Raw genomic sequence first — 27,955 nt, forward strand, 5'->3', positions numbered from 1 at the left:
AGACATGCTTTAAGAACTGACACAGCCAGAATATCCACAACTCTCTAGTTTTTGTCTATTCAGATTAAGTAAAATAAAATATTTGTTTTCAAATAAGTTGTGTAACAGAGGGTGAACAGACTACTGTGAAACAAATCCATCTGTCATATAATGTTACTGTATTACATCAGCAGCCTCTTTTTTAAAGTGCCAAATATAATTGATACTCAAAGCTTACCATACTGTAACACAATTATTAAGAACAACTTTTTTAAAAGTTGCTGATTAAAATCTCTTTTGATGGTAGCAGTTGTATTTCTGTATTTAATAGATTTTAATGCCTCAGAACAATTTAAAGGATCAAGAGAGCTAGAAATTTAGTGTCTACATAGTATCTCAATTCCATAGATGCTGAAATGTTAGGAGAAAACCAGCTTGCCTCCTTCAGTCTTCCTCTGCCACAGGGCAGAAAGTGATGCAGAGATCACTAACTATTTAGGTTTTACCTTCTCCATATATAGGTGGAACACTGGCACAGGTTGCCCAGAGAGGTGTTAGATGCCTTATCCTTGGAACCATTCAAAGCCAGGTTGGACGGGGCTCTGAGCAACCTGATCTTATTGAAGATATCCCGGCTCCTTGCAGGGGAATTGGACTAGATGACTTTTAAAGGTCCCTTCCAACCCAAACTATTCTATGATATAAGTGTTCTTCCTTGCAGTTTTGTTGCGAACAAAGAAGTAATCTTGTGCTTTGATCAGGTTCCTCATCAACTATTGTCCAGGGCACGTTAGGGAACCTCGAAATAGATGCAGGCTTATTTTCTAAATTGGTATTCCATTTTCATAACATTGTTTACCCTGAAATCTTATTTCTGTCAATGTAATTTTAAACATTTCTTGTAATTATTTCTTCTCTCTTCAGCTTTTGAGGATAATGGTACTGTGGGTTTTTTTGGTTTTTTTTTTTGTTTGTTTTTTTTTTGTTTTTTTTTTTTTTTTTTTAAATGTTGTCTCCTTGCTTGTCAATAGCTGCTTCTAAAATGATCTGCCACTGTGATGTGGCTTTGTAGTGTTTGGATAATCTGACAAGCAAGGAAAAGAGATTCCAACCAGACAAATTTAGATTTAAAACCATTAGTAACAGACGATGTAAGAAAGCTGTGCCAATTTAGAAAACATCCAGTTTTGTGTACTTTAGAATTAAATTACAATATTTTGGAATAAATATAAGTATTCTGCTAAGGAATGTAACTTTTTCAGGTAGATGAATGTATCACGACTCTGCTGTATACTATAGCTAATATTTTTGTTAGTGTTCTTTGTGAAGGCAAAATGGACCATGAGCTACCTTTCACTTTTACATCTGAGTTAGCTGTGTATAAGCTAACTTAGTCTTTGTTTTGCATCTCCTACAGAAATGTGTGGTTGTGTTTTCTTCTTTAAAATCTTAGCCTGTGTGCTGACTAGGGTACCAGAACCTATACTACATTTTTTTTTTCTGTTGAATTTTGTTGGTTTTCTTTTGTTCCTCCTTGGAAAAATATCGTAGTCGTAGTTCAGCCCTGATCAGGACCAGACTAAGCAGTCTCTCTCTCACTCCCCCCACCTTCCGAAAGAACAGGGAGAGAAAATATAAGGAAAAACGGCTCAAGGTTTGAGATAAGGACAGGGAGAAATCCTTAAAGTTACCGTCACGGGCAAAACAGATTCGACTTGGGGAAAACTAATCATTTATTACTACAAATAGCAGGATAATGAGACAGAGAACAAGATAACCTCCATCCACCCCTCCCTCTTCCCAAGCTTAACATTATCTCTACCACCTTCCCCTCCTGAGCGGCACAGGGGGGAAGAGGGAATGGGGGTCGCGATCAGTTTATCATACGTTGTTTCACGCCGCTGCTTCATGGCTGGGGGAAGAACTCCTCGCATTCCTCCCCTGCTCCATCGTGGGGTCCCTCCCACGGGCTACAGTCCTTTGTGGAACTGCTCCGGCATGGGTCATCTCTTCCACAGGTGCAGTCCCTCTAGAACAGCTGTCCCAGCGGGCCCTCCGTGGGCGACAGCTGCCTTCAGGCATCCACCTCCCCCGGTACAGGGTCCTTCACGGGCTCCAAGTGGATCTCTGCTCCTCCATGGACCTCCATGGGCTGCAGGGGGACAACCTCCTCCACCATGGTCGTCACCACAGGCTGCAGGGGAATCTTGGCCATGAGCCGCATTTCTCCTCCCCCTCCTTCTGGACTGACCTTGGTGTCTGCAGCCGTTCCTCACAACAGGCTGGTAGATGTCTCTCAGGATCTTTTTTGACATCTTATTAACTTCTCTCCACTTCTTGCAGCCGGGCTGGACCGAGTTGGGACCAGTCGGCTGCCTGGCGAGAGGCCAGAGGGTGAGGCCTGCAAGGCCCATGAGGCCTGCGCCTCCCCCTCTGCACCTCTGTCCCCGCTCAGCTTCTTCATATCTTCTCTCCTCTTTTTTTTTTTTCCTGTTTTCCCCTACTTAAATACGTTATCGCAGAGGCGTTATCACGGAACATTCTGCTACCAATTGGCTCAGCCTTGGCCAGCAGCCGGTCCGCCCTAGGACCGGCCGAGTCCACTGAGCAAAGGGGAGCGAGTTCTAGCAGTTTCCTACAGAAGCAACCACCTTAGGCCCCCCCCACTAACAAAACCACGACAACTATTTTTTTTTTTTCTGTTGAATTTTGGTGTTTTTCTTTTGTTCCTCCTTGGAAAAATATCCAAACCTTTTGAATGTTTTTGTAATATTGTTTTGAAAAGTTCATTTGGGATCTCAGAGGTCACCTTTCTAGTTGAGATTGTGTGTTTCTGAAATATACAGGAGACCCTGTTTTTAATGTCAGAGCCACCACATCACAAAGAGTAATACAACTCAGGAGACATCTTGGCTTTGAAAGACCATATTTTAGAATCTGTGTTTTGCCTAAGAAATATTATTTCTGTCTCTGGTAGCACAGTTTAGAAGCTCAATTCATGGCCCGACAAATTTAAAAAAATATTATTTATAGTTTTAGCTGCCTTAAAAAAATATATATTTTATTCTGAATTAAGTATTCTTACAGAAATCTCTCTGTTAATATAAATACTCTTTCACCAAGATGTCTTTCATCAAGCTCTGTTCCATCAAATACTCATAGATGATTCCATAGTGATGATTCCTCTTCCTCTGTCATTCTAACCAGTGTTTCACACCTGTGATGGAAATAATAATTTTACTGAAAGCAGAGATACAATTTCCAAAATTATAATTAACTTCAGTGGTTTTGAAATTTCACCATCTGGGTGTATTTTTTAACTCCTTTGGATAAGCTTTCTCTGATTTGATTGTGCAACACTGTTGTTCAAGTTTTGAGAAAGCTAGATTTCTAATTAATTCTAATTAATAATTGCTAAGTTCCAAGAAAGACAGATAAATAAACTGAAATGCTTTTCTTTATCTATCAGAAATTGAAACATGAAAACCATTCAGTTAAAGTGGTAACTCTTGTATGAGTGTATAGATTTTTTAATATTTTCTATTTGATTCTGACATTTCCTAGATACAGAAAATGCTTATTGGCTTGGAAAGGCTGGAATAAAAATAAATGATGAAGTATTTAATAGTATGAAACAATTTAAAAGAATATTTGAATTATTTTTCAAGTGGTTAATTTTAAAAATACAACATTTGTTCCTTTATAAGATTTTTTTGTTGTTTGAAATTGCATTTTCATGAATGTCAGGGAGCTGGAATTGCCCCCTTTCTGATTTTTCAATTCTGAAGCTGAATCAGTATGATATATTCCTCCAAAGTTACATGTTGGGGTTTTTTTTGTTTTTTTTTTTTGTTTTTTTTTTTTTTGTAGTAGCAGTTGAGTAGCTTTTAGAAACTACTTCAGTCTGCTGTTTGCTGTTCAGCTATATAGCACTGAAATGCATGCAGTGAACTGGATCTATGTCCTATATATTTAGATGTAGGACTCTTAGGTGAGATCAACATTAATGTAAATGAAAAAAAAAAAGGAAGTAATAGCCCATGCTGTGTTATGGGTTGGCATAGTTCTGACATGCTGAATTCTTAAAAAAAAAAAAAAAACAAAAAGAAAAACAGAACAAAAACCAAAAAAAAAAACAAACCCCAAAAAACCAACCAAGACAAAAACCAAAACAAAACAAAAACACCAAACCAAAAACAACTGGCCGAAGTAAACTTGCACTATTTTTGTGAATAAGAATAAAGGACTTTTGGGGGTGAAACACGGTATGTATTAAATTTTTTCATTTCAACGTATCCAAAGAAGGCACAATAAGAAATAAATCAGGTGAAACTGTATAGTGGTGTTGGAAATGGAAGGTCACTGGGAGATCTCCAGTTTATCCAGTGTATGAGGCAGAGGAAAAAGTCATGTTGAGTGACACGCTGGTGCATTAAACCACTACCTCAACATCAGCAGTCCTTGGGAGAAAGGAGAATAACTTAGTGACATAAACAATATCTACAAATGTACTACATGGTATCTTCAAGATTTTTCCATTCAATATTGTACATTTTTATGCGATGTGGATTAACCTTTATCTATTCTTTATCTAGAGATCACTGACAGTTGTAGCTTCCAAACAGGCCGTATGATTACAGGTTAATCACAGGAGTTTAAAGTATGCTTTTAAGGTATCCTTCTTCAAAAAAGTATTAACATGTCAACTAAATTCAGTTTCAGCAGACCTTTTTTTTTTTTTTTTTTTTTTTTTTTTTTTTACAGAATTTTTAATGCTGAAACTGTATTTCATCCTCAGATAGTCTCTGCTCCAAATGACATATTGTAAAGTAACTTTGTAGAAAATTCTTTGCTGTGTAGTAGTTATCAATATCTAAGCAGCCAATGGCTTAACTGGTTTTATATATTTATGTGATTTCAGTAAGCTTTATGAGAAAATTGTGCTTTTTTCCCCTTTGAGAGAACATATTTAAGAAGGGATCTATTGTAATCAACTTTATTATTAGGTAGTTCAGCAAAACTGGAAGGTGGATACTGCTTCTTTTAGGGTAGCCTAGCTGTGTCTCTGTAAGTGTATGTTCATTCACTATTACTTGGACTCTCTTCTTCTCAGGGTATTGGCATCCAGAATTTGGTATAACTGCTCTAAACGGTCAAGGAATGAAAAGCAAAGGAACTACTTGTATGATTTGTAATAAACTACAAGCATTTTTAAAATGAAATGCTAGTTGTGTTGATTAAGTGTTTTAGATGCATAAGTAACACAAGCACATGCTTAATATTACCATTCCAAAAGCACAGTTCCAAATAAGCAAAGTGTGCAGAGTCTCGTGTTGATGCTAGTTCAGTGGTGAACACACAGGTTGATGACAGAGACAAACCCAGTGGGACTGTTCATCTAATAAGAAAAAAACCAGGCCTCAATAATAATTGCACAGAACTGGCATGTATTTTAAAATACATTCAAAATAACCTGAATTATTCTTAACAAATGACAAAAGCTTGCCGTGCACTCATTTAATGTCAGCACAGGCTGTTAGTGTATGTAGTACCACCCTTGTTTTACAACCAACTTGGGACATTATTTGCTGTATCTGACACAGTATGGATAAATAGGGCAAATAAATTTGAATCTTAATTAGAAATTCACAAATTGATAATTATAAATGCAGGCATAAGAGTGATGACAGATAATGTTTCAGTACAGAGCTTTGTGCTACATGCAAAGCCAAATATCTTTGGCTATCCACAAGTATTCTGTTTGAGGACAGAGTATGAACTATTTGCTCACACTGGTGACTTCATACTGCAGAGGGAAAGGAACACATAGCAGAGGTGTCAGTGTCATAGGTATATGTAGTAAATTAGGCTCTTCAAAATATCTCCATTGCATCCATTTAATGACTAGAGTATGTTGTCTATTTGTCAATTGATTTTATGATGTCAGATAGTTACTTCAGCAAATAGAGGTTCTGAAAATGATGAGACCAGTTATTCTTGTATTCCTTTCATTGAGTAAGTTTTTCTCTTATTTAATGTCCATCCGAGAGGACTTAGGGCAGTTTCTCTGTATTGGTAGACTGGAGAAGCTGACTCGAAGGAACTCCTGACTGCCTGGTTTTTTTTTTTTTTTTTTTTTTTTTTTTTCCAGCAAGCTCAGATAGTTCATGCATGACTGTCATTAATAGTTTGGTTAATATTGCTGTCTTTCAGTGTTGTACTTTCATCAAATACCTAAATATACTTTTCTGGACTTGTGAATGTTTTAAACTTTGTTTTTATCTCAAATAAGAATGAAGAGTTGAAATATTCCAATTCTACATTAAATGGAAAATGCTGAAATTTTTTTATACAGAGACATCAGACCATCTAATTAGAAAAGGAATTGTCAGCACTCCTGACCTGAGATGATTTGCTTTACTTTGCTGAGCAACACTGAAATATTTTATCTGGCAATCAGTTTGCCTGTGTCGGTGCTTGTCAGTGTATTCTTCCTGGATTTGTGGTTCCTGTTTGTTGTGCTCTCTTTTTCTCTGTGATGCAGCCTGAGTAGCTGAACAGAGCCCCCTGCTTCACTGAGTTGGGCGGCTCTCAGCTGGCCCTATGACGATTCGATTAAAGAAGGATGTTACAGTGACTCTTGGCACCTGTAGTCCAGACAAAAAGCAACTCACATGGGAAGACAGACAGCCTAAGACTCCAAAAGTGTAACTCTGATGGGGTAGTTTAGCCATTTGTGTAAATATACAGATTTTTTTTTTTTTCCTCAGTGAACCACAGCAAAATACATTCTTACAAATTTTCTGCATCCTGCAGTTGCGCGCTTTTTAGCTGATGGAGCTCTCAGAAAAATTTGTGGTATAATTGGCAGTGTGTGAAGCAGAGCATATATAATATAATGAAGTTTCAAGAGAAGACTACTGTTGAAAGTAAGAATAGTTACATGTAATTAATTATCAGTAAAACACTAACAAGATGAGAATATAACTATTCAGTATAGTTAGTATGTGTTGGGAAACAGAAAAAAAAAAAAAGGCCATTACCTTGTAAGGAACCTTGCAACTTTCTCCTGTTCTCCTACCCTGATAGTTTTGTTCAAGCCAGGTTGCCTCATGTACATCTCGGCATGGGGGGGCTGGCTAAGGAAAGCCTCCTGCAACCCGCTGGCCAGCTGCACTCGGACTCTGTATGCTGTTTAAGTAGGGAGGGGAACAAAATGTCTATGCTGCATAGTGTAAGAAATTACTATATATTGTAACTTGTTGTACTTTGTTAACAAGTTTGGATGAGGTCCATAATTAGTTCCACTGGATTATTCCACTCCTGCGTTTGGATAAAATGAAGAAGAAAGTTTTTAGCAAAATTAACAAAACTGTAGTGTGGGTGGACCCCAGTACACTCAACGTAAGAGCAATCTCCTGTTCTGAGGTATGATAACTGAGTACGAAGTTATGCTTGGCTTCATTCTAGTATTCCCAGACATACTTTTAATTCTGTGGCACTACAATTTATTTTAGTAACAGAAATAGAATGGCGATATCTGTAAATCTGTAAGTAGGTCAAGGCTTCAAACTTTTCCTGCATATCTCTTGAACTTCGGTTAGTTTCAGACCATTGCTTTCTTTTAGTTGTCTTCTAATCCTCATATCTAGTGATCCTCTTTATGTGGAGTTGATTTAATCTTGCTTTTAAAGGAAGAAAAAACTCGTCTTGTACTGACCAACTTTTTGAGCTTTTGACTTTTGTTGTCTGTGAATTAATAAAAAAAAACCCCAGTTCTTAAAAAGCAGTGATGCCAATTGTGGTGCAAGAGGATAGTTTTTGCAAGACATATGGATTATTAGGAATGAAATTCATGTTTAGATTTAGAAATTTAAAGATTATGGTCTTCCCAAACCACACAGCACTGAAATCTAAGGAACCATAAAAAATTCTGGTTTGTTGTCGAGACTTCCACTGTCAATAATGGAGAAAGATACATTTGGGTAGTGACTGATGATTAAAGATAGAAGAGATGAATTGCACCCCATAGGGCAGAAGCCTCTTATGATCATTTCAAAAAAAGAGAAGCCTCAGAAGCATAGCCCTTCAATAGTCTTTTAAGAACACACAATGACTGAGAACCATCACCTTCACTTCCTATTTGATAACTTTTAATCTCTCCTCCCCATGACCAGATAATACTGTCTCTATGAGCTTGTTAGGTTTCTGTGGCTTTTGCCCCTGGGATGAGTCATGTAGGTCTCCATGCCTGGCTCCCAGCATGTTTGGAGCGATCAGTGGTTATTATTAGGCAATGGCTCCTGTATCCTGTAGCCTCTCTATTACAGGATCTCACAATCTTCTTTCTTTTTGCTTCATATAAGATGTATTCTCACTGTTGTCATAGACTTAGTCTTTGAAATAGATGTCACAGAGTCCTTACATGTCAAGATGAAGCCTACAAAGTATCTTCATAAGGAGACAAGTAAAGTTTTGAATATTAATATTATGAGTTTAGTCTGAATTACCTATGCATCAGAAAGTTAGTGATTTTTTGGTCACGGTTAGAATTGCCTCACTGGTAAACCAATGGCATATTTTTTGAAGGATACATTTATTTAGAAATGCTCCTGTAGAATCCTTGCTAAACCGTGAACTTCCTTCTAGCTGCACTTTCCCTATTAATTGTATATAATAATGACTGAAAAGCCAAAAGATGTGCTTATACAACTTCATTTTCTTAAACACATTAAGCTTCATTTGCAAAGTGATCAGAAGGCAGTTGTTCATGAATTTGTTTTCTTTGAGAAGGCTTAGGGCTAAAAAAGATCCCATTGCATGATCAGAGCCAGTCAGGTTTAACCAAGTAAGAACATAATTAAAGAACTTTGAAAGCCTAATTTGAGGTGAAGTGAAGGAGAGTATATTTCACTTTTAAGCATCAGGTCAGGTGACTCAGAAGCAAACAATGATACATCAAGATGGAAAATTATTGTATCAGGCAGCAGCTTGTGTTTTCCAGATTAGACTTCTTGAGCAAAATTAGATGAAGATTTTCTTTCATCATCCTAATTAAAGTATTCTGCCCTTTTCATTGTCTTAGGTCATTGTTGATGAATGAAGAAGTGCCTTGAGTGCTGCTTCACAAATATAATTAAATGAGGAGATGTTTTTCAGTGGAAGTGATTATACATTTACTGAATTTAAAGCAGCTAAAACAGAAATTGGGACTTCATATATTTAAAGTTAAACTGTGCACCCGCATATGTTGGATTACGTGGTTTTGAATCTTTAATGGCTTTTTTCTTTAATTTGCACTTCACTTTCTTGAGTTCTTATGCTTAAGATGACCACAAAACACAAGTGATCATTTAGATATCTGCATAAAAAGATAAATAAGAATTTTGTAGCCTAACAGATAACGTACAGAATCCCAGGTCAACTATAACTAATTAGGAGTCTGCTGTGGTATTGTGTCTTGTTTCAAAACACTCCTATTCACTTAGGCAGTAATCTTTGTAGAGTGAATTAACCAGGCAGTTCACAATGATGCTGGAGTGTGAGCTGCCTTTTGCACTAAGGATATTCACTCCTGACACAAACCAATGCTGTGAGCTAGGTGTGCAGGGGAAGGTGTAGTTTTGCAGTGCAGATATCCTAGATCTCACTTTGCTAATCAAAACCAGAGAACTCCCCCAGAGCTACGATCCCTATCAGAGTTAGGTTTTATACAGTTTGGAATAAATCTTGTCCGTGAATCAAGTCTGGGAAACCATATGTGAATGTCAGTTAACAATTTCCTCAATATATCCTCAAAAGAGTGATTACTGACAGCAGTAGGAATGCTAGGCATTGAATATTTGCACTTGTGTGTGTTCCTGAGAAAGAAGTAACTGCATATCACTATGCGTAATATTACGTTCCAGGATTGTGTCCTACATTAGTAGTGATCCTTATTATAATGCAACTATACCTTTATCGTGTTGCCTTATGTGTGAATTGTCTTCTAAACTTTGTCCCAGCGTAATATAGATTGTTATTCCCTCTGAAGCTCTAGCAATATCCTTATAAGATTATGCTGCATGTATGGAATTTATCATCAAATTTACTTCTGTTCATTTCCATAGACCATGTACCTAAGGTTATGATTTATTTCACTATTTAAAGCAAAGATATTCACTTGAATTTGAGTGACTTCTTATTCATTTAAGGGCTCAATAAGAGAGTTTACCAAATGAGTTTAGAAGAGGTTGAAATAAGCCTTCACTTATTATATGGATAATAAATGTATGGAGAGATTCAGTTTCATAGATAACAGTTTGTCTGCTTGACAATTTCTTTAGAACATTATTAATAGACTTTCCTATTTAAATAATTAAATTTCATGTCAGATGAAAGTCATTATAATGAATGTTGGTTCTTTTCTTCTGTTACATTTGTACACTCCTTAATTTTGAGCAATAGACTCAGTCTTCCACATCTTGCTGCATGCAATACTAACAATATCTACTTCTCCTGTGTCCTTTCTGTTTTGGACTATGCCACTGGATTTGTGTTCCTTGGGTTATTAATGTGTGATCCATAAGTACATGGAGCATGTGGACCATTCTTGGCATTTTTCAGTAAAAGGGCTTGCTGTTCATAGTTCATGTGAAAGTGAACCTTTGGAGTTGGGCATAATTTATAAAATGTACAGGCCAAATTAGCCTACGAAATTGAGCTGGAAAAAATCAGCTAATGTAAAAATATTTTTTTAAAATACCACAAAGTAATTTTAAATGTTTTTATACCCCCTCCATTACCTACAAAAAATTCCTACGTTTCTGACTCTGCTGTCTCTAGGGATGCAAAATTGCTTCACATTGTATTTTTTAACTCTTCTCAAAAGAAAAGAAGGAATTTTTACTTTGAACTTAAAAGCTCTATTTTTGTTTTGAACAGCCTTTTTGAGAATGGTATCAGTCCCCTAGAAGACTATATGAGTCTATTTTGCTTTTATATTTGGTATAATATCAGTAATACAATCAAATATGAAGTTGTACATCCAGCAATGACTTTTAACTACTTCTGACTACTTTAACTAAACCTTTTTGTTCTGCCTTGCTATTTCTTTCTCAGGAGACTTTGAGAACATACTTTTTTTTTTTTAACTATTTCCATTAATAAGTTCCTTCAAGTTTTTTAACCTGTTATATAAAAATAGAAAATAAAAATTAGAACTTAGAGAAGAAATAGCAAGAGAAGACCTGTCGTTCTGAAAGATTGATCTAGGCTTTCTTGGATAATTTCTTTTATGAAATAATACTGGATTTCTTTATTCTTTCTTTTATTTTTTTTTCTGTGTTCAGATGGAAGACGTCATAGCCCGCATGCAAGATGAGAAAAACGGAATTCCTATTCGTACAGTCAAAAGTTTTCTTTCCAAGATCCCCAGTGTCTTTTCTGGTAAGAGTCAAAGTAAATTTCATACTACTTAAAGTTTCCACTCTACAATATGTAAGGGGATGTTCAAGTGGCAAACATTTTTAACTGAGTGCTATGGGGAATTCACAGTCATCTGATCCGGAGGAGACATTGACTATCCTTTGAATGCTTTAATTATAGAAATTTTTAATATGTTTCTCTCACATTGGAGTGGGTTTACACAGAGATATTTTTATCTTGTAAATTAAGTGAAGGGAATACTTAATTTGCTACAGAAAGTCAATTATCTGAAGATGGCAATATTTTTATTGCAGAATTTCAGCATTTCAGATCTGATTTTTAGCCTGTTTTCATGGCAAGTATAATGACTTTGGTGTATAGACAAGTTACATGAAGATAAGAACTACTATAGCGCAACAGAAAAGGAAAATCATCACTGTACTCTGCAACTGATACTGAATTGTGGCTGTAGACATTTATTACAACATTTGTAATCTGCTTTTGTAGCTGGCTGGCTGTGCCCAAGAATCTAAGACTGAGGTATCTGTGGTGATTTGCGAAACAGCTGTAAACTTTATAGCTAATCCAAGTCAGTATTGTCATATGAACAAAAATCTGTCCATTTATTAACTAGTATAATATATTTATTCATTTATTTACATACTTTTATATAACTTTATGCATCTATCTATATGGATATGTATCTTTTTGTGCTACCAATGAGTACAGAGTTCCTTTGAAATAGATGCTATTGCTGAACCTACTTTTTCCATAGTTTGGTCAGCTTTGTAAACGGTTGACATTTTTGTAATTAAAAAGGTAATCCTTACGTAGAAAGTATTTACAGCATTTCCTACTGCTCAGAACAGCAAGAAGAATTCTATACTTTCACTTTCAAACTTTGGAGTGTTTTTGCTAGTCAGTCCGACACAAAGGAGGAAAGAGTGAAAAAAATCCCTTCGTGATTTTAGAAACTACATGTAAAAAACTAGCCTCTGAAGGATGGACCTTTATTTCACATAAATTAGTACAGCATGACATCCTATTCAATGATCCATATAAATTGTTATTTTCTGTCTTTCCTCGTAAGCTATTGTTTTCAAATTAGACAGACTAGGGATATTTGTATATCAGGAGACATTATTTACCAAAAGTTGTTTTTTTTTTTTCTTTACTGGAATAAAAATCATACTTTTTAAGGTTGTGTTAGAGTATATGTATAGTAGTACATAGTAGTCACTGATATAGCAACTTTTGTGTATAACCTGAGGCATTAACTTTATCAATTAGAGGGGGAAAGAAAAAGAAGAGTTCATTTTTTGCCTTTGTGGATTTTCTCTTTCAAATACCAGGGCAGTAATTTTTGCTACACATGACTAAAAAATCCATCAGAACAGTACAACTGTCATTTTAGTGCAATTAATCTACTTCTCTAGCAGTTCTTTATTCTGGATGGAATCTGAACTGTTCAAATCTTAATGTTGAGAGTAGCTGATTTCCTTTAAAGTGCTAGGAGTTTGTGTATATGAAGCAACCGAATCTCAGCTTGAACTCAAAACTATTGATTGCTAAGAAACAGGGGAGTATTGTTTTCTAAGTGCGCACAGACCTCCTGTAAAGCAGTGGTTGACAGCTTATAGTACTGTTATTACCTACAAAGTTATACATTTGAAAATGGTCAAGGGCAGGTGCTCTCCAGTTAAAAAAAAAAAAAAAAAAAAAAAGTCTATATGCTCCTATAGATCTCTCTCTGTGTGTCTATGCATAAAAGCATGTATTATACCCAGCCTTCAGTCCAGGCTTATATCTCATAAAAATGGAACTTTGCAATTGTTTGTTTGTGGGGAGAAGCAGTATGGGTATATCTACCACAGTTAAGAGATGTCCCAGCAAGCACTTAGACAGATGCATATGTGTATGCATTAGAAAAGACCTGTAAGAGTCTTTTAAACAACTTGTAAAAATTAAGGATGTCCATAAATTATCTGTAGATTTAGGATATTATGGGCTAACATTTTAATTATGCTTTTATAAAAAGCAAGAGAGGTATTTTTATTTTTTCTTTACTTATATTTCATAGTATTGCTTCTAAAAACAGCAAGTGAAAAACTAGTTGAAAAAGCAGTCACCTTTTAATGCAGAATTACTGACCATATCTATTAAGGATGACTACATTAGCAAAATTAGCCTGGGGAATGGTATCTGAATTTAACCTTTTAATAAAATATTGTGATTATAATAAATAGGATGATGTGATTATATTGTCTCATTTACTGAGTCATTCCTTAAATGTTTTTACAAGTAAAATATCCACACAGAGAAACATTTCAAATACAGATAATACTCTATAGGCTGTACACATTGTTGTGCTTCAGAAAAACATGAAGAGAAATAGCGGTAAGTTAAAGATTGTTTCAGCTTATGAAATTTTGAAAAAAAAAAGTTGAATTACATTGCTTTATATTTCATATATTCAGAGAGCAAATGGGCTGCTTGATGTTGATATTTGTTTCATTTGTTTTTGTGAGCAAGCTGCTTGTATTCGAACACATCATTTTTGTTCGATTTCTGTCCTGAAGTCTTTCAAAAGTAAATAATTTAATTGACTTTACCTGATTAAAATGTGCGTAAAATGAGTTAGTAAGCTATTTGATGAAAATGAATACAAACCTGTAGATGTGTGCTGATTACTATGCAGATTTGAATCCATATTTAGGAACGTATCAGATTGACATTACGTAGCAAATTTACCTACGGTGTAAATTCACTAGAGCTGGTGAATTTCAGAGAAATTTTGAAAATAGCATTCCAGTCGCCTACAAGCAGGAGGTGAAATGAATTGTGAAAAAAAAACCCAATCCTTGAAAGAACTCTAGCATATTGTATATGCTGAGATACGGATCTCTGAAAACAAGGGAGTAAAACCAAAGCCGTTAGCAACTATCCTGATCCTATACTTCATTTGTTGGTGCAGAGAGATTTTTCTTAGCTGTTTAGCATTAAGGGTGTTAATGATACTTATTTGAGTTCTTTCGATAAAGAACTCTACATAAAATTATTCCTCTTTTTATGCAAATAACTATGGTGAACAACTTAGAATATTACAAAGTCTGTAACAGAAATGATATGACTTATTATGCATACAAGTAAACAATTATTGGAGAAGGGGAAAATGCATCCTTGAGTAATTCCAAATGGGATTCAGCATAAAATAATCAGCATGGAGTTGAGAGCTGACTATTTCACTTGTGCTGCTTGCAGACCTGAAACCTGTTGTTTTTGTCAGTGAACATCTGTGGTGTATTTTAGTTATGTCATGACAAGCAAGAATAAATATCAAATGCTCTAGAGTTATTCTGTACTCTGTAGCTTGCTGAGTCTGGTGAGCTAATGCTTTCATTGCACTCAAAGCTTATTTTATACTAATATCTGTATCATTCACTGTTGCAGAACAGATATTTACAGTCTCCATGCCTATTTTTTTTTAATTGAGTTAACTACTACACGTGGATTTTTCAGCATAATTCTGTACTGACTGATCCTGACCCTAGCTCACTGCCTTCTGGGGCCATTGTAGCAGTAGACTGTAGACTTCAGACAGTAGCAGTAGACTTCAGCCAAAAAAAAGATGGTTTTTGTAAAAGACCTTAGCCTTTACAGAGTCTTGCTGAATTACCTCATCCAGCTAATGCTTGTGAGGGTAGGTACAATTAGGTCTTTGAACAGAGAGAACGTACAGTGTGCTGTAGCAGATGGTCTTTGTAGTGATGGTTCACCTCAAGCTGAGCCACCCACAATCTTATTTGCAAGTAGGCTCAGACCGTATGCAACAAACATGAATTTGCATGGATAGATTTGCAGAAAACAGACTAATATATCTAGTACACTAATGGCTGAAACTAGATTTGCGAGATTATATTTTACATCCTACACTGGTCACTCTTAATGGAAATTATGCTGTAAATTGTGGTATTGCTGTAGTCTGACTGCTTAAGTGTATAAGCAACGCTGTGATGTAAACCATCATTGTTCGAGGAATAGCTTCCTGTCTTTGAGAATGGAATAATCTGTTTTTATTATGAAGAATATAGTCTGTTTATGGCCATTCACATTATAATATTGAGTGTGAAAATCACACCAGAGCTTGTGTTTTAAAAACTGTGTTGTTCTAAAAGTGTATCCTCTCACAGAGCCTGAACTGTCTCTGAACTGAACTCGGTATATGCCAGGTGAAGGAGACGTTTCTTGAAAGAGGGGTTGAGTCAGTTTTCTCAGTAGCTTTAAGCATAGTTATACATCTGAGCATCTAAAGTTGTGCTTGAAGTTGACACTGAAGTAGCTTCCTATGTGATTCTTGGGAAATTTGACTGTTTATTGCCAAAATTTTAGTTATCCCTGTCTATGGATCTAAGTCACTTTCTATGATTAATTCTGATGACCACAGTCATGGGCACTCAGTTTTCAGAAGGCATACGTTTAAAACAGTGGTTGATGGCTTCCTGACTAGACTGCACTGTCAAGGTGAAGTCGTAATAATGCGGTTTGTTATGTATATATATTGTGGCTTTCACTTGAAATGTTAAAGGCTCCAAGGGAAAAACCAGGCAGGAGAGTCTGCTCTTTCTATGTGATTATGCATTTTGATGAACAAAAGAAGGGCTTGCTGTTGTTGTCTCCATGGTTTTAAAATGTTTTGGAGGAGGGAAGATAGTTTATATAGACATCTTGCCAGTCAACAAGAATAATTGCATGAAAGTTGTCATGTGCATTCTTTACTAACAGTGATTGGAATGTTAGCAATAAAAAGAAGGCAATTTGCCTGCAACATGGCTCACCATTAGGCCTGGAAATGGATAAAAAAGCTTGCTTGAAATGATGAATGTAGAGAGTCTGACATATGAATCATAGGGATTAGAAAGAGCTCCAAAATATCATTTTTATTTTTACTAAGGAGAGAGAGCAAGTAAATGCCAAAGTTTAGCTGTTCACTTTCAAGCAGAAAGAAGCTTTCAGAGTTTACAGATAAGGCACAACAATACTTGAGAGTTTATTTTGGGGGTCTTTGCGGGGTGGACTGTTCAGTATTAGTACTGAAAGCTGCTTAAGATAATCATAATGTGAATATTTCATTAAGACAGATGTAGTGATACAGTGGTGTCTTACGGTCATTACAGAATACCGCTGTGATGCATTATAGGACTTTAAAGTGTATAGTACTTGGATAAGCTTGATGATGAATAAAATATGTGGAGAATGTGCCAACAAAGCAGTGTGTAAGCATGAATGAGGGACACTTTAGCGTTTTTATTGAAGGAGCGGGGAGAGCTATGAGAAATGTAGGTTCAATTAAAGAATACATGCAGAGAGAGAATAAAAAGTATTCAAGGAAAGCACGCTCATACTAGTTGTTACTGGCTGTTTCTAATGCATGGCTCAATAATTTTGGAAAATAGTCACAGCTTGAACCAACAAATATGGAGGAAGCTAGTAAAAAGGTGTTTTTTAAATATGTCCTTTTGAGTTAAAGAGAAGTGAAAAGAAATTTACCTTTCCCAGGAAAATGAAATCCATGTGAAGTCTTTAGTTTTTTCTCATTCTTAGATGTGAAGCTGATATTGTGCCTTTTCCATATAGATATTGCATTTTCCCACTTTTTAGAATGATTACCATCACATGCCATTTTTATTCATCTTTTTTTTTCCTGATCTCAGAAAATGCTTATTTCTCTTCTACTTGGGAAATTGTTAAGATAGCGAGACATTGCATTTTGATTAGCAAATGTATTCATATAATCATTAATTAACAGTCTTTATTTAAGCACTAGCACTATGCTTGGTAAAAAAAAAAACCAGAGAATTTATGTGTTTAAACATAAAAAAAAAATCCTGCTGAAAAGCAGACCAGCAGTCTCAGTAGCCTGGTCAGATGTAGCGAGAGACTCCAGAGGAAAGCGATGTGAAAACAGCTCATGGCACTCACAGATGGGTGAGCCCAAGGAATTAGTCACAGGAGCTACCTGCAACAACAGTATTGCTTATATAGAAGCAGACAGCAAAAGTTAAAGAGCAGTACAGTGGGAATTGGATGACTCGGGGGACTAATAAAAAGAAAGAGTGTGTTTCATTTGTCATTAGTTTTGATCTTGCCCAGCTGAGTAATGAATTGTTAGCATGAGATGACTGTTCAGTTCTACGTGTGAAATGAGTTGATAGGTTTATCCACTTTTAGTACTGGAGACTACCTACCTGAAATGCAAGATAAAAGAGAAAGCTCCTCTACTTAGATTGACAGAAAAAAAAAACACAAAAGCATAACACCTCAATCATCTGGTACCTTTGAAGCCATATTGCCTTACAGGTAAATACAAGAACATTGGAATTCCCATTTTTTACACATTTTCCAGAATAAGTTAACTGTGTGGGAGAAGCTAGGATTCCCATCTCCCAAGCCTCTAATTTTATGGACTTTTTTTGGGTTGATGACAGGTTCCTACTTTCTTGTTCTTTCCATTCGCTCATTCCCCTTTCCTTGCATTCTATACAGATATAATTTAATAGTAGAATCATTGCTGATTTCTTTATGCTGAATCAGTTTGTCGTTATTTGCAAATGGAGCCTTCAGTGTTAAAGCTACAAGCTTTGCTGCCTTGTTGAGGTTCCAGTCTTAGTGAAATGCTTTGATGAAAAGATCTCTGTCAGTACATGAAGGACAAAAGGTGGCTCATGTCCCTGCTCCTTGCAGGGGGGTTGGACTAGAAGTCCTTTGAAGGTCCCTTCCAACCCTAACCATTCTATGATTCTGTGTGAGCAGGGACTTGCTATCTTTACAGTTTCACTTTTCAAAGCAGAACTTTTGAGAATAAAAAGTTAATAATCCTCTATGCCCAAATGAATAGTTGGTTTGAAGTTAAAGCACCAACCTCTCTTGTGTGTCATCTCCATTCATCACTCTGACAGAGTGACTGATTTGCATTCAAATGTTGGCGGGTTCTCTTATTTATTGATATCATGTTCATGATTTTTAGAGTCATGAGTAGAAGAGATTGATTAAGTGGCGCCATAAGATTGGACATACAGTCATTTCAAAGTAGTGAGATAATTAACTGATTAATGAGTGGTACTTTATATGCTTTACCATTTCAGAAAACCAAATTGGATATTTGAGTGCTGTCCGCATAACTTCACCTCCTGTTTCTGTTTGTTTGCCTATCTGTCTTGGCCATATCACTGGGATTGTAACTATGACCAGAGAAGGGTGCTCTTAAGCTGCTTAGAACTTGACAGAACTTTTGTATTTTATGGAAAATCAGCTTAGTGATAGTGTTGCAGTTGTGAAGCTCAGAATGGCCGTGTGACAAGCTGTAGTGGGCTGGCATCAAATAAGAGCTGACTGCTGTTATTCACTTGAAAGGAAAAGTGAATGAGAGAAATAAAGAATTGTTTCCAATAACTGTAATGCTCCAAGATGATTATGCTCTCTATTTTCATTTTAAGGCATGTGTTAATATCAGACCTTTAATAAATCACTGTCAGAATTAAAAGCTTTTCAAAATGTGAAAGTATTTTCATTGGATGTTTTAAACAGAACAACAAATTCTCATTTAAAAATTATTACTTCCTCCTAATCAAACAACAACAAATAATTGTATTCATATGTTTACCTTTCAATTCAGTGGTGATTGCCATTGGGAGTATTAGTGAAAAAAAATACAGTGAAGAAAGTCTGAGACAATTTTGCAAAATTGTTCTAGGAAACAGAAATATACTGAAAATCCACTGAAAAAGTCTTTAAAAGTAATCTGTGTGCAAAACAGTCATCATAAATGTCAGTTCCCTTCAAATCAGTAGATATGAAAAGCTTGTTTTCACAGACATTTGCAAAAGAAATAGGTCTAGAAGTCATGCATTGGGCAAAAATTCTTATTTTTTTTCTTCTGGTGAGATGGTAGATTGTTGGGAACATTCATCCTATTTGTTGTTCATCCACATGAAGTGCATAGTTTGAATTAGATGATCCCCTCTTTCCCAAACACTGTGTAAGGCCCTTACAGCTCAGCATATTTCCAGAGAAAAGGTTCTGGGGCTTGTTGGTCATAGATACAAATTTGTTCCTAACCTTTTCTACTATGTTGTTTTGTCATGAAAATATTTCCCTCCCTTTCCTACACCTTCTTCTTCCTAGCCTTCTCAGCTGTAAAATTTTGCCAGTGTTCTGCCAGCACATTTGAAGTACTTCTACTTCAAGAGTAGAACTTCTAAGAGGAGTATGGGAAAACCTACTGCCTTCACTATGGCCAAAAATTTACCTAGTTCGCCACCCTTGACACCCAGTCTCTAGACACTGGATGTGTAACATTCATGGAAAATGTGAGGTGAAAAGGGAGCCCTGAGTCAGCCTCACATCAACCTGAAATTAGCAGGAATTCTGCAATTTATCATAGTTTCACTGTAGGTAGTTAACCATTTTTTGTGCCGTAACACCAGTTAATAATTGTGTTTTGTTATGCTGTTTTTATATCAGCAACAATGATTGATACTTACAGAAAACAGAGAAAATAACCCTCTCCGACACACACACGCAAACATACATAGCATGCATATTTATGCCATTTATATCTGCCCACAGCGTTAGTGCATAATATATCAGGTTAAAAACCTCCCAACTTTTAAGTTGATATAAGCAACATCTGTAGTAGTAATTAATAACATAGGTTCACTGAAATGTGTTATGTTCATAATCAAAGCCTTTTAGGAAGACAAGACTAGAATATGTCTAAGGAAGAGTGACTTTACTGCAATATATTCCAGGGTTCTATGAAAATTGTTTTCCTTCCTGGCTAACTCTTAGAATCGCTTAGAAAGAAGTACTGTTGATGTTGCATAGCAATGATTAGAACTAGTTAAATAAAGAAAAATTTTAAAAAGTGAGAATTTTCCAGGCATCTGTATTTTAAGTAATTGTTTTAATTATGAAGCAGAGAAAAGAATACTACTTGACTCCATCAGTTCTTGAGGTACTTCTATAACAACAAAGCTGTTTGTTTAAATTACACTGGAATTTTTTCACAAAGCAATTTGAAATACACAGAAAAGGAGTGTTTTCTGAGAAGAAAGAGCTACTACTGTGTTTGGTGTCACTAATTTCTGAGATAGGAAGGAAATTTGCTGCCCATGTTAAGAATGAGAAGAGGAAGTGTATAGTTGAAGATAAATGAAGTCCCAGCATGAAGTCCTTGTTAACTGCTAGTAGTGGTCTTAGCACAATGTGAAACCTGTTTCATGACACACTTGATAAGTAGTCTCTGGAAACTATCCCAGAAATGAATATCCTCTTAAAGACAAAAATAAATTAAACCAAATCTGGTTCCTCTAAGGTTAGGACCCTTGAGTCCAAAAAGTATCCATTGTCTTAGCAAAAATAAAAACTTTGCAATAGTACATAGGATTTATATGTGTGATTTTGTATGAGTGCGACATAATCCTAAAGCTGGGAATATATGTTAGTAGGTTTGGGTCTTGCATATATGGTCAATAATAATGGAACAGAATGGTTACAGAGAATATCTGTGTATAAGGCTGTAGTTAGGCAGGTACTGTAATTGTTTTATAAATAGAGACAATAGGTAGTAATACAATTATGTTGTTGAGACAATAGATATTAATGTGATTACATTGTGGAGACAATAGATATTAATAAAATTACATCACGCTTTGAAAAATATCCAACTTTTTAATTTACATCACATGTTTTTGGTTGACTTTAGGCATATGATAAGTACTTCTGGTATACATACAAATAATATATTGTTTAGACATATCCTGCTAGGTGTAATACAGTGTAAACATATACATTTGCTTTTCTTTTTAAGATGATACGAATGCACCTAGGATAGTATTTCCCTATTCTTCTTACATGACATCTAACATTGACTCATTTTGTGACTTTTCAAGCAATACAACTTCTTTCTGCTTCAGCTTTACCATTTTAGTACAGGAAATTGTATCTTATTGTCTTTAAATCTACTGTTTTAAAGTGATGTGAAATATTTAAGTGAACTACATGCAAAGAGAAAGTGGTGCTGTATTTGCAGATTTCAATCTGCCATTTTTACAGCTAGATAAATATAGTTGGCCAGCAGTTAAAATAAACAAACTAATTGAAATAATTCCCTGGAGAATATGCCCCTTAAGCAAGAAATCAAGTTATCAGGGTTTATCAGATGACTTGTGATTTATCTTCTAATTCCATTGATTCCAGCTATGAGAAAAAAGACTTTGTCATTGCAGTTGCATCAGAAGACTGCAGACTTGTCTTTGCAAAAAGGACAGCAGGGAACAAAATCTAATAATTGTAAATGTTTTTATTTTTGTTGCTCCTCAAGTTACCCACAGACTTGTTTTGCAAACAGAATGTGTACACTTTGTAACAACAAATGTCACCATAACATCAGGAATTTCACTGCAAATAAGCTGCATGCAGTCTAACTGCTTTACTAGGAGCTAGTGTGCATCTGGATTGTCTGGAATTTTTTTTTCCTGAGCAATTACCTGGTATGGTTCTATTTGAGTGTTTATTTCAGCTTGGACATGTTTATTGAAGTGGTTGATCATGACACAGAATGAACAGTCCATTTAATCTGTGTAGTGTATCTGCTTACATGAAATTTCTACTTGTCAAGGATGCTGGATATTTGTGATGGTAAGAGTAAAAAAGTTATAAAGGGTTCTTGCTTTTTTCTAGAGGTGGCAAGAAGTCTCATGCCACAAGATTTTGAAATACTAAAAACATTTTCCTCTTGACTTGATCAAGGTCGAGAAGCTAAATTCTCAGCTTTCCATGAATCAAAACTGTCATTTTTTTTTTTAATTTAAAAAAAAATCTAGAATGAAAAATAGAAAGCTTCTTTTTGGAAAACATTGAAAATGGGACACTGAAGACTTAAAAAAAGTTATAGCTGCAACGAACGAGTTTTCCAAAAAGCTCACCCCTTTGACACTGCAAAAGTCCTGAAGAAGTCCTAGTAGTATTTTCTGGCAGCTGCGTTCCTGACAAAAAGAAAGATATGTTAAATTAGTTACCCACACAGGAAGTAAAGGTACTTCCATACAGCTTACTGTGATTGGCAATCTATCACTTTACAAATAAATGGACCACAGATACTAATTAATTTTTGCAAATTATCAAAGTACTTTTAAGTGGAACGCTACAATCAAGAACAACTTATTAACAGGAAATAAGAGCACTCAAGTGTGATGAGTGTTACTTACACAGCCCGCACACATTTGGCAGAGCCTATTAAAGGAAGCTCCTGAGCTTCAGAATAAAGGTCAGAAGTTGAGTTGATGTTTTAAAAGCTGCTTTCTAATATTTGCAGCTGGAGAGTGAGCCTTGATGTTACAAAACAAGCATGTAAGCCAGCAGGAGTTACTCTGTTTTCCATGATCCCTGCCCCACAGACTCAGCAGTCCCCGAGGCCAGAGGATGTTGGCAGCTTTGAAGGCAGAAAGCTCAGCGTTCCTGTCATGCACCTTGCCTTTTTGCTTCCCACACAGCATCTGTCTCTTTTTGCCATAGGGATGGAAGATCTCAGTGGGGATGCTCTTGGTTTACTTGTTTCCCTTGGAAAACTGGATCACTGGAGTACATGCTGATTCCCTGCGCTGCTCTGGGGTCTGCTTTATAGACCTACAGACCTCTGTAGACTCTACCTTTTTGTCAAGACTATCTTCTTGTAAATTTTGATCTTACTTATTATGGAAGAAAAGGCTTGCAGATCATAAACAAAATAAGTCTATAGTAAAATGCCCAGTAGTTGCCTGCCTGAACTGCTTTATTTCTAGAGCAGGGAATATTTTATGAATAGAGAAAAGGTACTGGGCCAAACCTGCCCATTAATGGTTTGTTTACATAAATTCCACCTTCTGCTTTTTTTCCCGCCCCTTTATCCTCTCCTGATTTTTCTACTTGCTTTCATCGGTAATAATTTCAAGTTGAATTCGCATTGCTTCCATACTCTTCAGAGAAAAAAAAAAAAAACAACACTTCTTTGTTCTCTATTCACTTGTTTTCTGAGTAGTAGTATTTTTGTGTTCCTACTATCTGAATTCTAGAAGTGGGTGTTTTTAGACAATTTTATCAAGTCCTTTCATACTTACAAAGGCATCCATTCAGTAGAACAAATCAGAATTCTGTCTTAATGAAAAGTGAAGGTGGAGTGACTCATCTCTTTTGTTTTTGTGCCTGGGGTCAAATACAGTTTTACAGAAATACTTAGGCCTTGCATGTTACCTACATCTTTTCAGAACGTTGATATATCATATTAAAAAAATATTGAGTTCTAGAATGATAAGCCACAAAGATATAATTACAATGATCAGCATTTGCAGATAGACTCCAGCTGCTCTGCTTGTGCTATGGTTTGGTTGCTCTGGACTGGAATTAGATAGAAAATATGATTGTGCTACAAAAAAACATCATGTTGTTCAAGCAGGATTTAGGAGGGTAATCTTGATTTTGTGTCATGATTACATGGAAGCTTCTGGTAGGCATGATGTTGCCAAACTCTGGACCATTTAAAGGCCAGTAATTGAGTCTATTGTTCCAGAAAATGCATGGAAAATTGGTTATAGTAGCAGTTCACTTCACTTTCCTAGGACAGTTGCTGAAAGTAAGTACGAGAATGCAACTTGTCTCATTTTTTTCCTCTAGCTCTTAAAAATATATTTCTTCATGTTTAAAAAGAAAAAAAAGAAAAAAAAAACCCAAACATGTGGACGTCTTTCTCTGTGCTTTGGTTGTAACTCTTTTCTCCTTTGAGCATCCATGCAAGGGACAGGGAACAGAGCTTTAGTAAGCAGTGGTACTGACTATTCAGCAGTTGTTGTGCCAAGCTCTGTTGGACCAGCAAGAAGGTAGTGTATGTGTGAGTTGGATGGTCTATTATGTTGTTTAATTTCATGTGACGTAGCTGAGATTTAGGACACTGGTTATAAATTACCTCTGCAGTGGGTTAAATGAGTTCTGTAAATGAGTCTCAATTAGCAAAACTCTCCTCCTTTTATTCTGAGGTGGTGTGCCTTGTTTAATCCAACCAGTCACCTAACTGGTTTTGTATTTAGTCTGGTATAACTACACTTCTTTTGATGATGCTTCAGCATGTTATTTCTGATTATTAATAATGGCATGTAAAATTAAAAAAGCATCTGAAGAACTTTATACAGAGACAACTATATTAAAATGGAACTATGCATTAGGCAGAAGAAAACCTTACAGGGCAGTTGATGAGCTATGAAACACGTGCTATGGTAGCAGGCTAGAGGTGTACCATTTTTTGAAGATGAGAATAAAGTGAACATCAAATACCTTTTGAAAATCTGTTTTAGTGGAGCTAAGATAAATTGATAGAGTAATGCATTTAAACTAGCGTGCAAACTGAAAAGTTACAGTTGAGAAATAGAAAACTGCCTACATTTTAGGAAAGGGACTTGTGAGCTCCCAGTTACAGGGAAGAATTGCAACAGACTCCTGAACAGGAAGGGAGTTGGGAAGATAGAAGGCAGAATTAAAGCTTTTTACTGAGAGAAGAAAAAACATTATCAGGCAGTACTAGTTTATAGGCTCCAAACTTTTTGAAGATACTAACTTTTTGATCGAAGACATTGCATGTTTTTGGAAACAGTATCTGTTTGGATTATATGGGAACAGCAATTATTCATTTAGAGATCAGAAAATAGGAAAAGTCTTCCTCAATTATTTTTGTAGGGATTGTGAAAGTAGCAGAATTTTGTGGGGAAAGTGTGTGTTAACTTCTCAGTGATGTGAGTTTTGAAGGGCTTCGATGTTCTAAATTACGTGTATCCAGGACAAGGTGTGTATCTAGACATTGTCTTCATTCTCTGTGGTAATCTTAACTAGACTATAGGAATAACCTATCTCCTTAAATTGCTTTGTAAAAGAATCCAACACATGCCTACTGTTAGCCATTTACACTTGTGTTTTAAAATGTAATATTCTACTTAATTTAAACTGAAAAGAAAAATCACTGCTTGATAGCTAAGAAGTTTGAGAATGGAAATTTCCTTCCAATTTTTTTTTTTTTTAGCAGAACAGAAAGCAAAGTAGATACTGAAGCAAGAATGAAGTGAAATAGCAATTTAGTCTTATATATAATACTTCTATTTTAAATCAAATAATAATTGTTCTTCTGAGAAGTGGCCCACAGTTTAAGGGTTTTGTGTCAAATAATCTGGGATCCTTTGTTATAAAAGATGAGATAAAAATCTATAATTCAGTGTTTGTGGAATGTTCTTCTGGCACACCTTTAGAGCCTGCCTTTTCAGTCCATACCATCAAACTTAAACATCAATATTTGCTGAGTCTCTATGCCAGTTTATTACTAGTGAAGCCAAGATAGAAACTATATCTGTACTATCTGTACTCAAAAATGGACTCCTGATGTGCTGGTAGATGTAGGGAGAAATGTAGAAGGCTAGGAATAATAGGAGTAAATGAAATATTATTTCATGAATGATAATTTACGATCTTCTGTACAAGACACCAGGTACAGATACAGATGATGATTTATTTTAAAAGTTTAAATGTCATTTGTAGTTTAGCAAAGGAATAACTGAATTTTAAAGTTGTTTTTTTATAATGAGCTATCCAAACAGGACATTTAATTTACAAAAAGAAAGCAAAAAAAGATAAAGGGAGACCACACAGATCAGCAGCAAGAGTCCTAAGTTTTGTGTTAGCTACAGCAAGCGTATAAATAGGGAGAATATGCAGCAAAAAGAAAAAAAATGACTATATTAGCTGTAATATTTGCAGTAGATGTCCTCAGTCAGCTGAAACTCTTCTCAAATCAACATGTCTATCAAATAAAAAGGAGATTATAGCCTTGTGTCTCAGATCTAATAAAGATTTGGATCACTATTGGAAACCTTGTTGGAACTATCTTTTCTATTATTTTGGGAAGGAAAATGTTCTTCTTGCTGACGTAATTTAAAAAAAAAATTCTTTTCATCTGTGATTAGTATTGACTTGGAAAGAAAGAAGCAGAAACAGAGAAATCCTAAATAACAAATTCTGCCTTAAAAGTCCTTTTTTTTTTTCCATAAGGCATTACTATTTCCAATACTCAACTTTTCTTCTGTAAAATGAACGCTACAACTATAGTACTAATAGAAGGAATAGATCCATTTGAAAAGTTTATAGGCACAAAAAGACCCCTAAAATACTTTTTACAGGAAGAAAAACTTCAGTAAAATCCATACAGATTTAACTAGATCTTTCTTTACTCAGAATATAACTAAATCCCTCTGCTAAATATATATTTCAGCACTGATATATGAAGTATGTGTCTCAGCATATCTAGTTTTTATGATTACAGGTAAACAGTCTGAAGCTCTTAATTGACTACAAATGAGACAGCATCCACCAAGGTCAGTGAAAACCAAGAAAAAAGCCACCCTGTCATAGGGTCAGGCCCTGTGCTGGTGCTGTGCTCGAGGAGATGTGAGTCCTGTGCCTTCTCCTGCCGCTGCCAGGAGCTGGGGGCCAGCAAGTGAGTACTTAGTGGGACTGACACCTACTAAAGTGAAGAGCTCGAGGTCCCCAAATTGCTCTCACCCAGCACTGCACTGTGTGCCCTCGTATCAAAGACAGACTCCTCCTGTGGCTGTGTTAGAGGCTTTGTTAATCGTATCTGGAATCTAACAAAATGTGGGCGCACCCACTAGGATCTGGGGTTTCATCTTGGGTTTCCAAAGGTGTTTATCTGTAATGTTCTTCTCTGCGGTTTCCAGCTGAGGGTGTTTATTAACAGTGTCAAACTTAGCATCAAAGGGCACAAGTAGTGTTTTCATGTCAATATGTAACTGCAAAATAAGCCTTTTTTTGCAAACCAATTTGTGTCTAATACGGCAGACTGAGTGTATTTAGCACTTTGAAACACTGAAAGGATGTGGTAGGAATCAAAGTACAAGGAAAGAGTGATCGGTATTATATACATGCTATATTTTTCTCATTGCCTTTGTATTTGGCAGATACTTAGGGTAATATATGGGTATAGCCAAAGAAAAGGGAGAAAGCCTGAAGTGAAGCTCTTTTCATTGCTCAAGTGTTCAGTTTATACTGTACCTCACCTACTTAAGTAAAACCACAAAAAGAAAACCTCAGCAAAACAGTGCAATGACAGTAACTTTTGCACAAAGTAGAATCAAAATTTTATGGATTAGGACAGTATTTGACATAAGCATATTTAAAAATGAGTATAGAAAATAAAGATTCATAGGTGCAAATGAGTCTATTTCATCCACACAGGCTCTGATTTGAATCAAAATAAATCAAACATTACTACTCAAAATGCTAACTTAAGAAAACCAACCCAGAAATGTGCATTTTAAAGAGAGTAAGACACAAGAAAACACACATTAGTGGGCGATAATATATAGCTCAAGGGTGGTGTTACTTAGGAAGCATGTTATCTTGCAATACTGACACCTTTGGAGAGTCTTATTGTGGTTACTAAAATCGCAACCTGTATAGAGAAAAGAATAAAGAATTAGCT

The 27,955-nt window shown here is 35.7% G+C and overlaps 1 protein-coding gene across 6 annotated transcripts in view; it reads left to right on the forward strand.

Moving 5' to 3' along the window:
• Nucleotides 1-27,955, forward strand: part of RGS7 (regulator of G protein signaling 7) — a 256,555-nt gene that overhangs the window by 101,871 nt on the left and 126,729 nt on the right. For all 6 annotated transcript variants that reach the window (XM_086743449.1, XM_086743450.1, XM_086743452.1 and 3 more), the window contains exon 3: nt 11,310-11,406. In XM_086743449.1, coding sequence (XP_086599575.1) covers nt 11,310-11,406 — 97 coding nt within the window. The remainder of the gene's footprint in view (nt 1-11,309; nt 11,407-27,955) is intronic.

This window comes from Chlamydotis macqueenii, chromosome 3 (assembly GCF_036417535.1).
Source record: "Chlamydotis macqueenii isolate bChlMac1 chromosome 3, bChlMac1.mat, whole genome shotgun sequence".
Classification (NCBI taxonomy): domain Eukaryota; kingdom Metazoa; phylum Chordata; class Aves; order Otidiformes; family Otididae; genus Chlamydotis; species Chlamydotis macqueenii.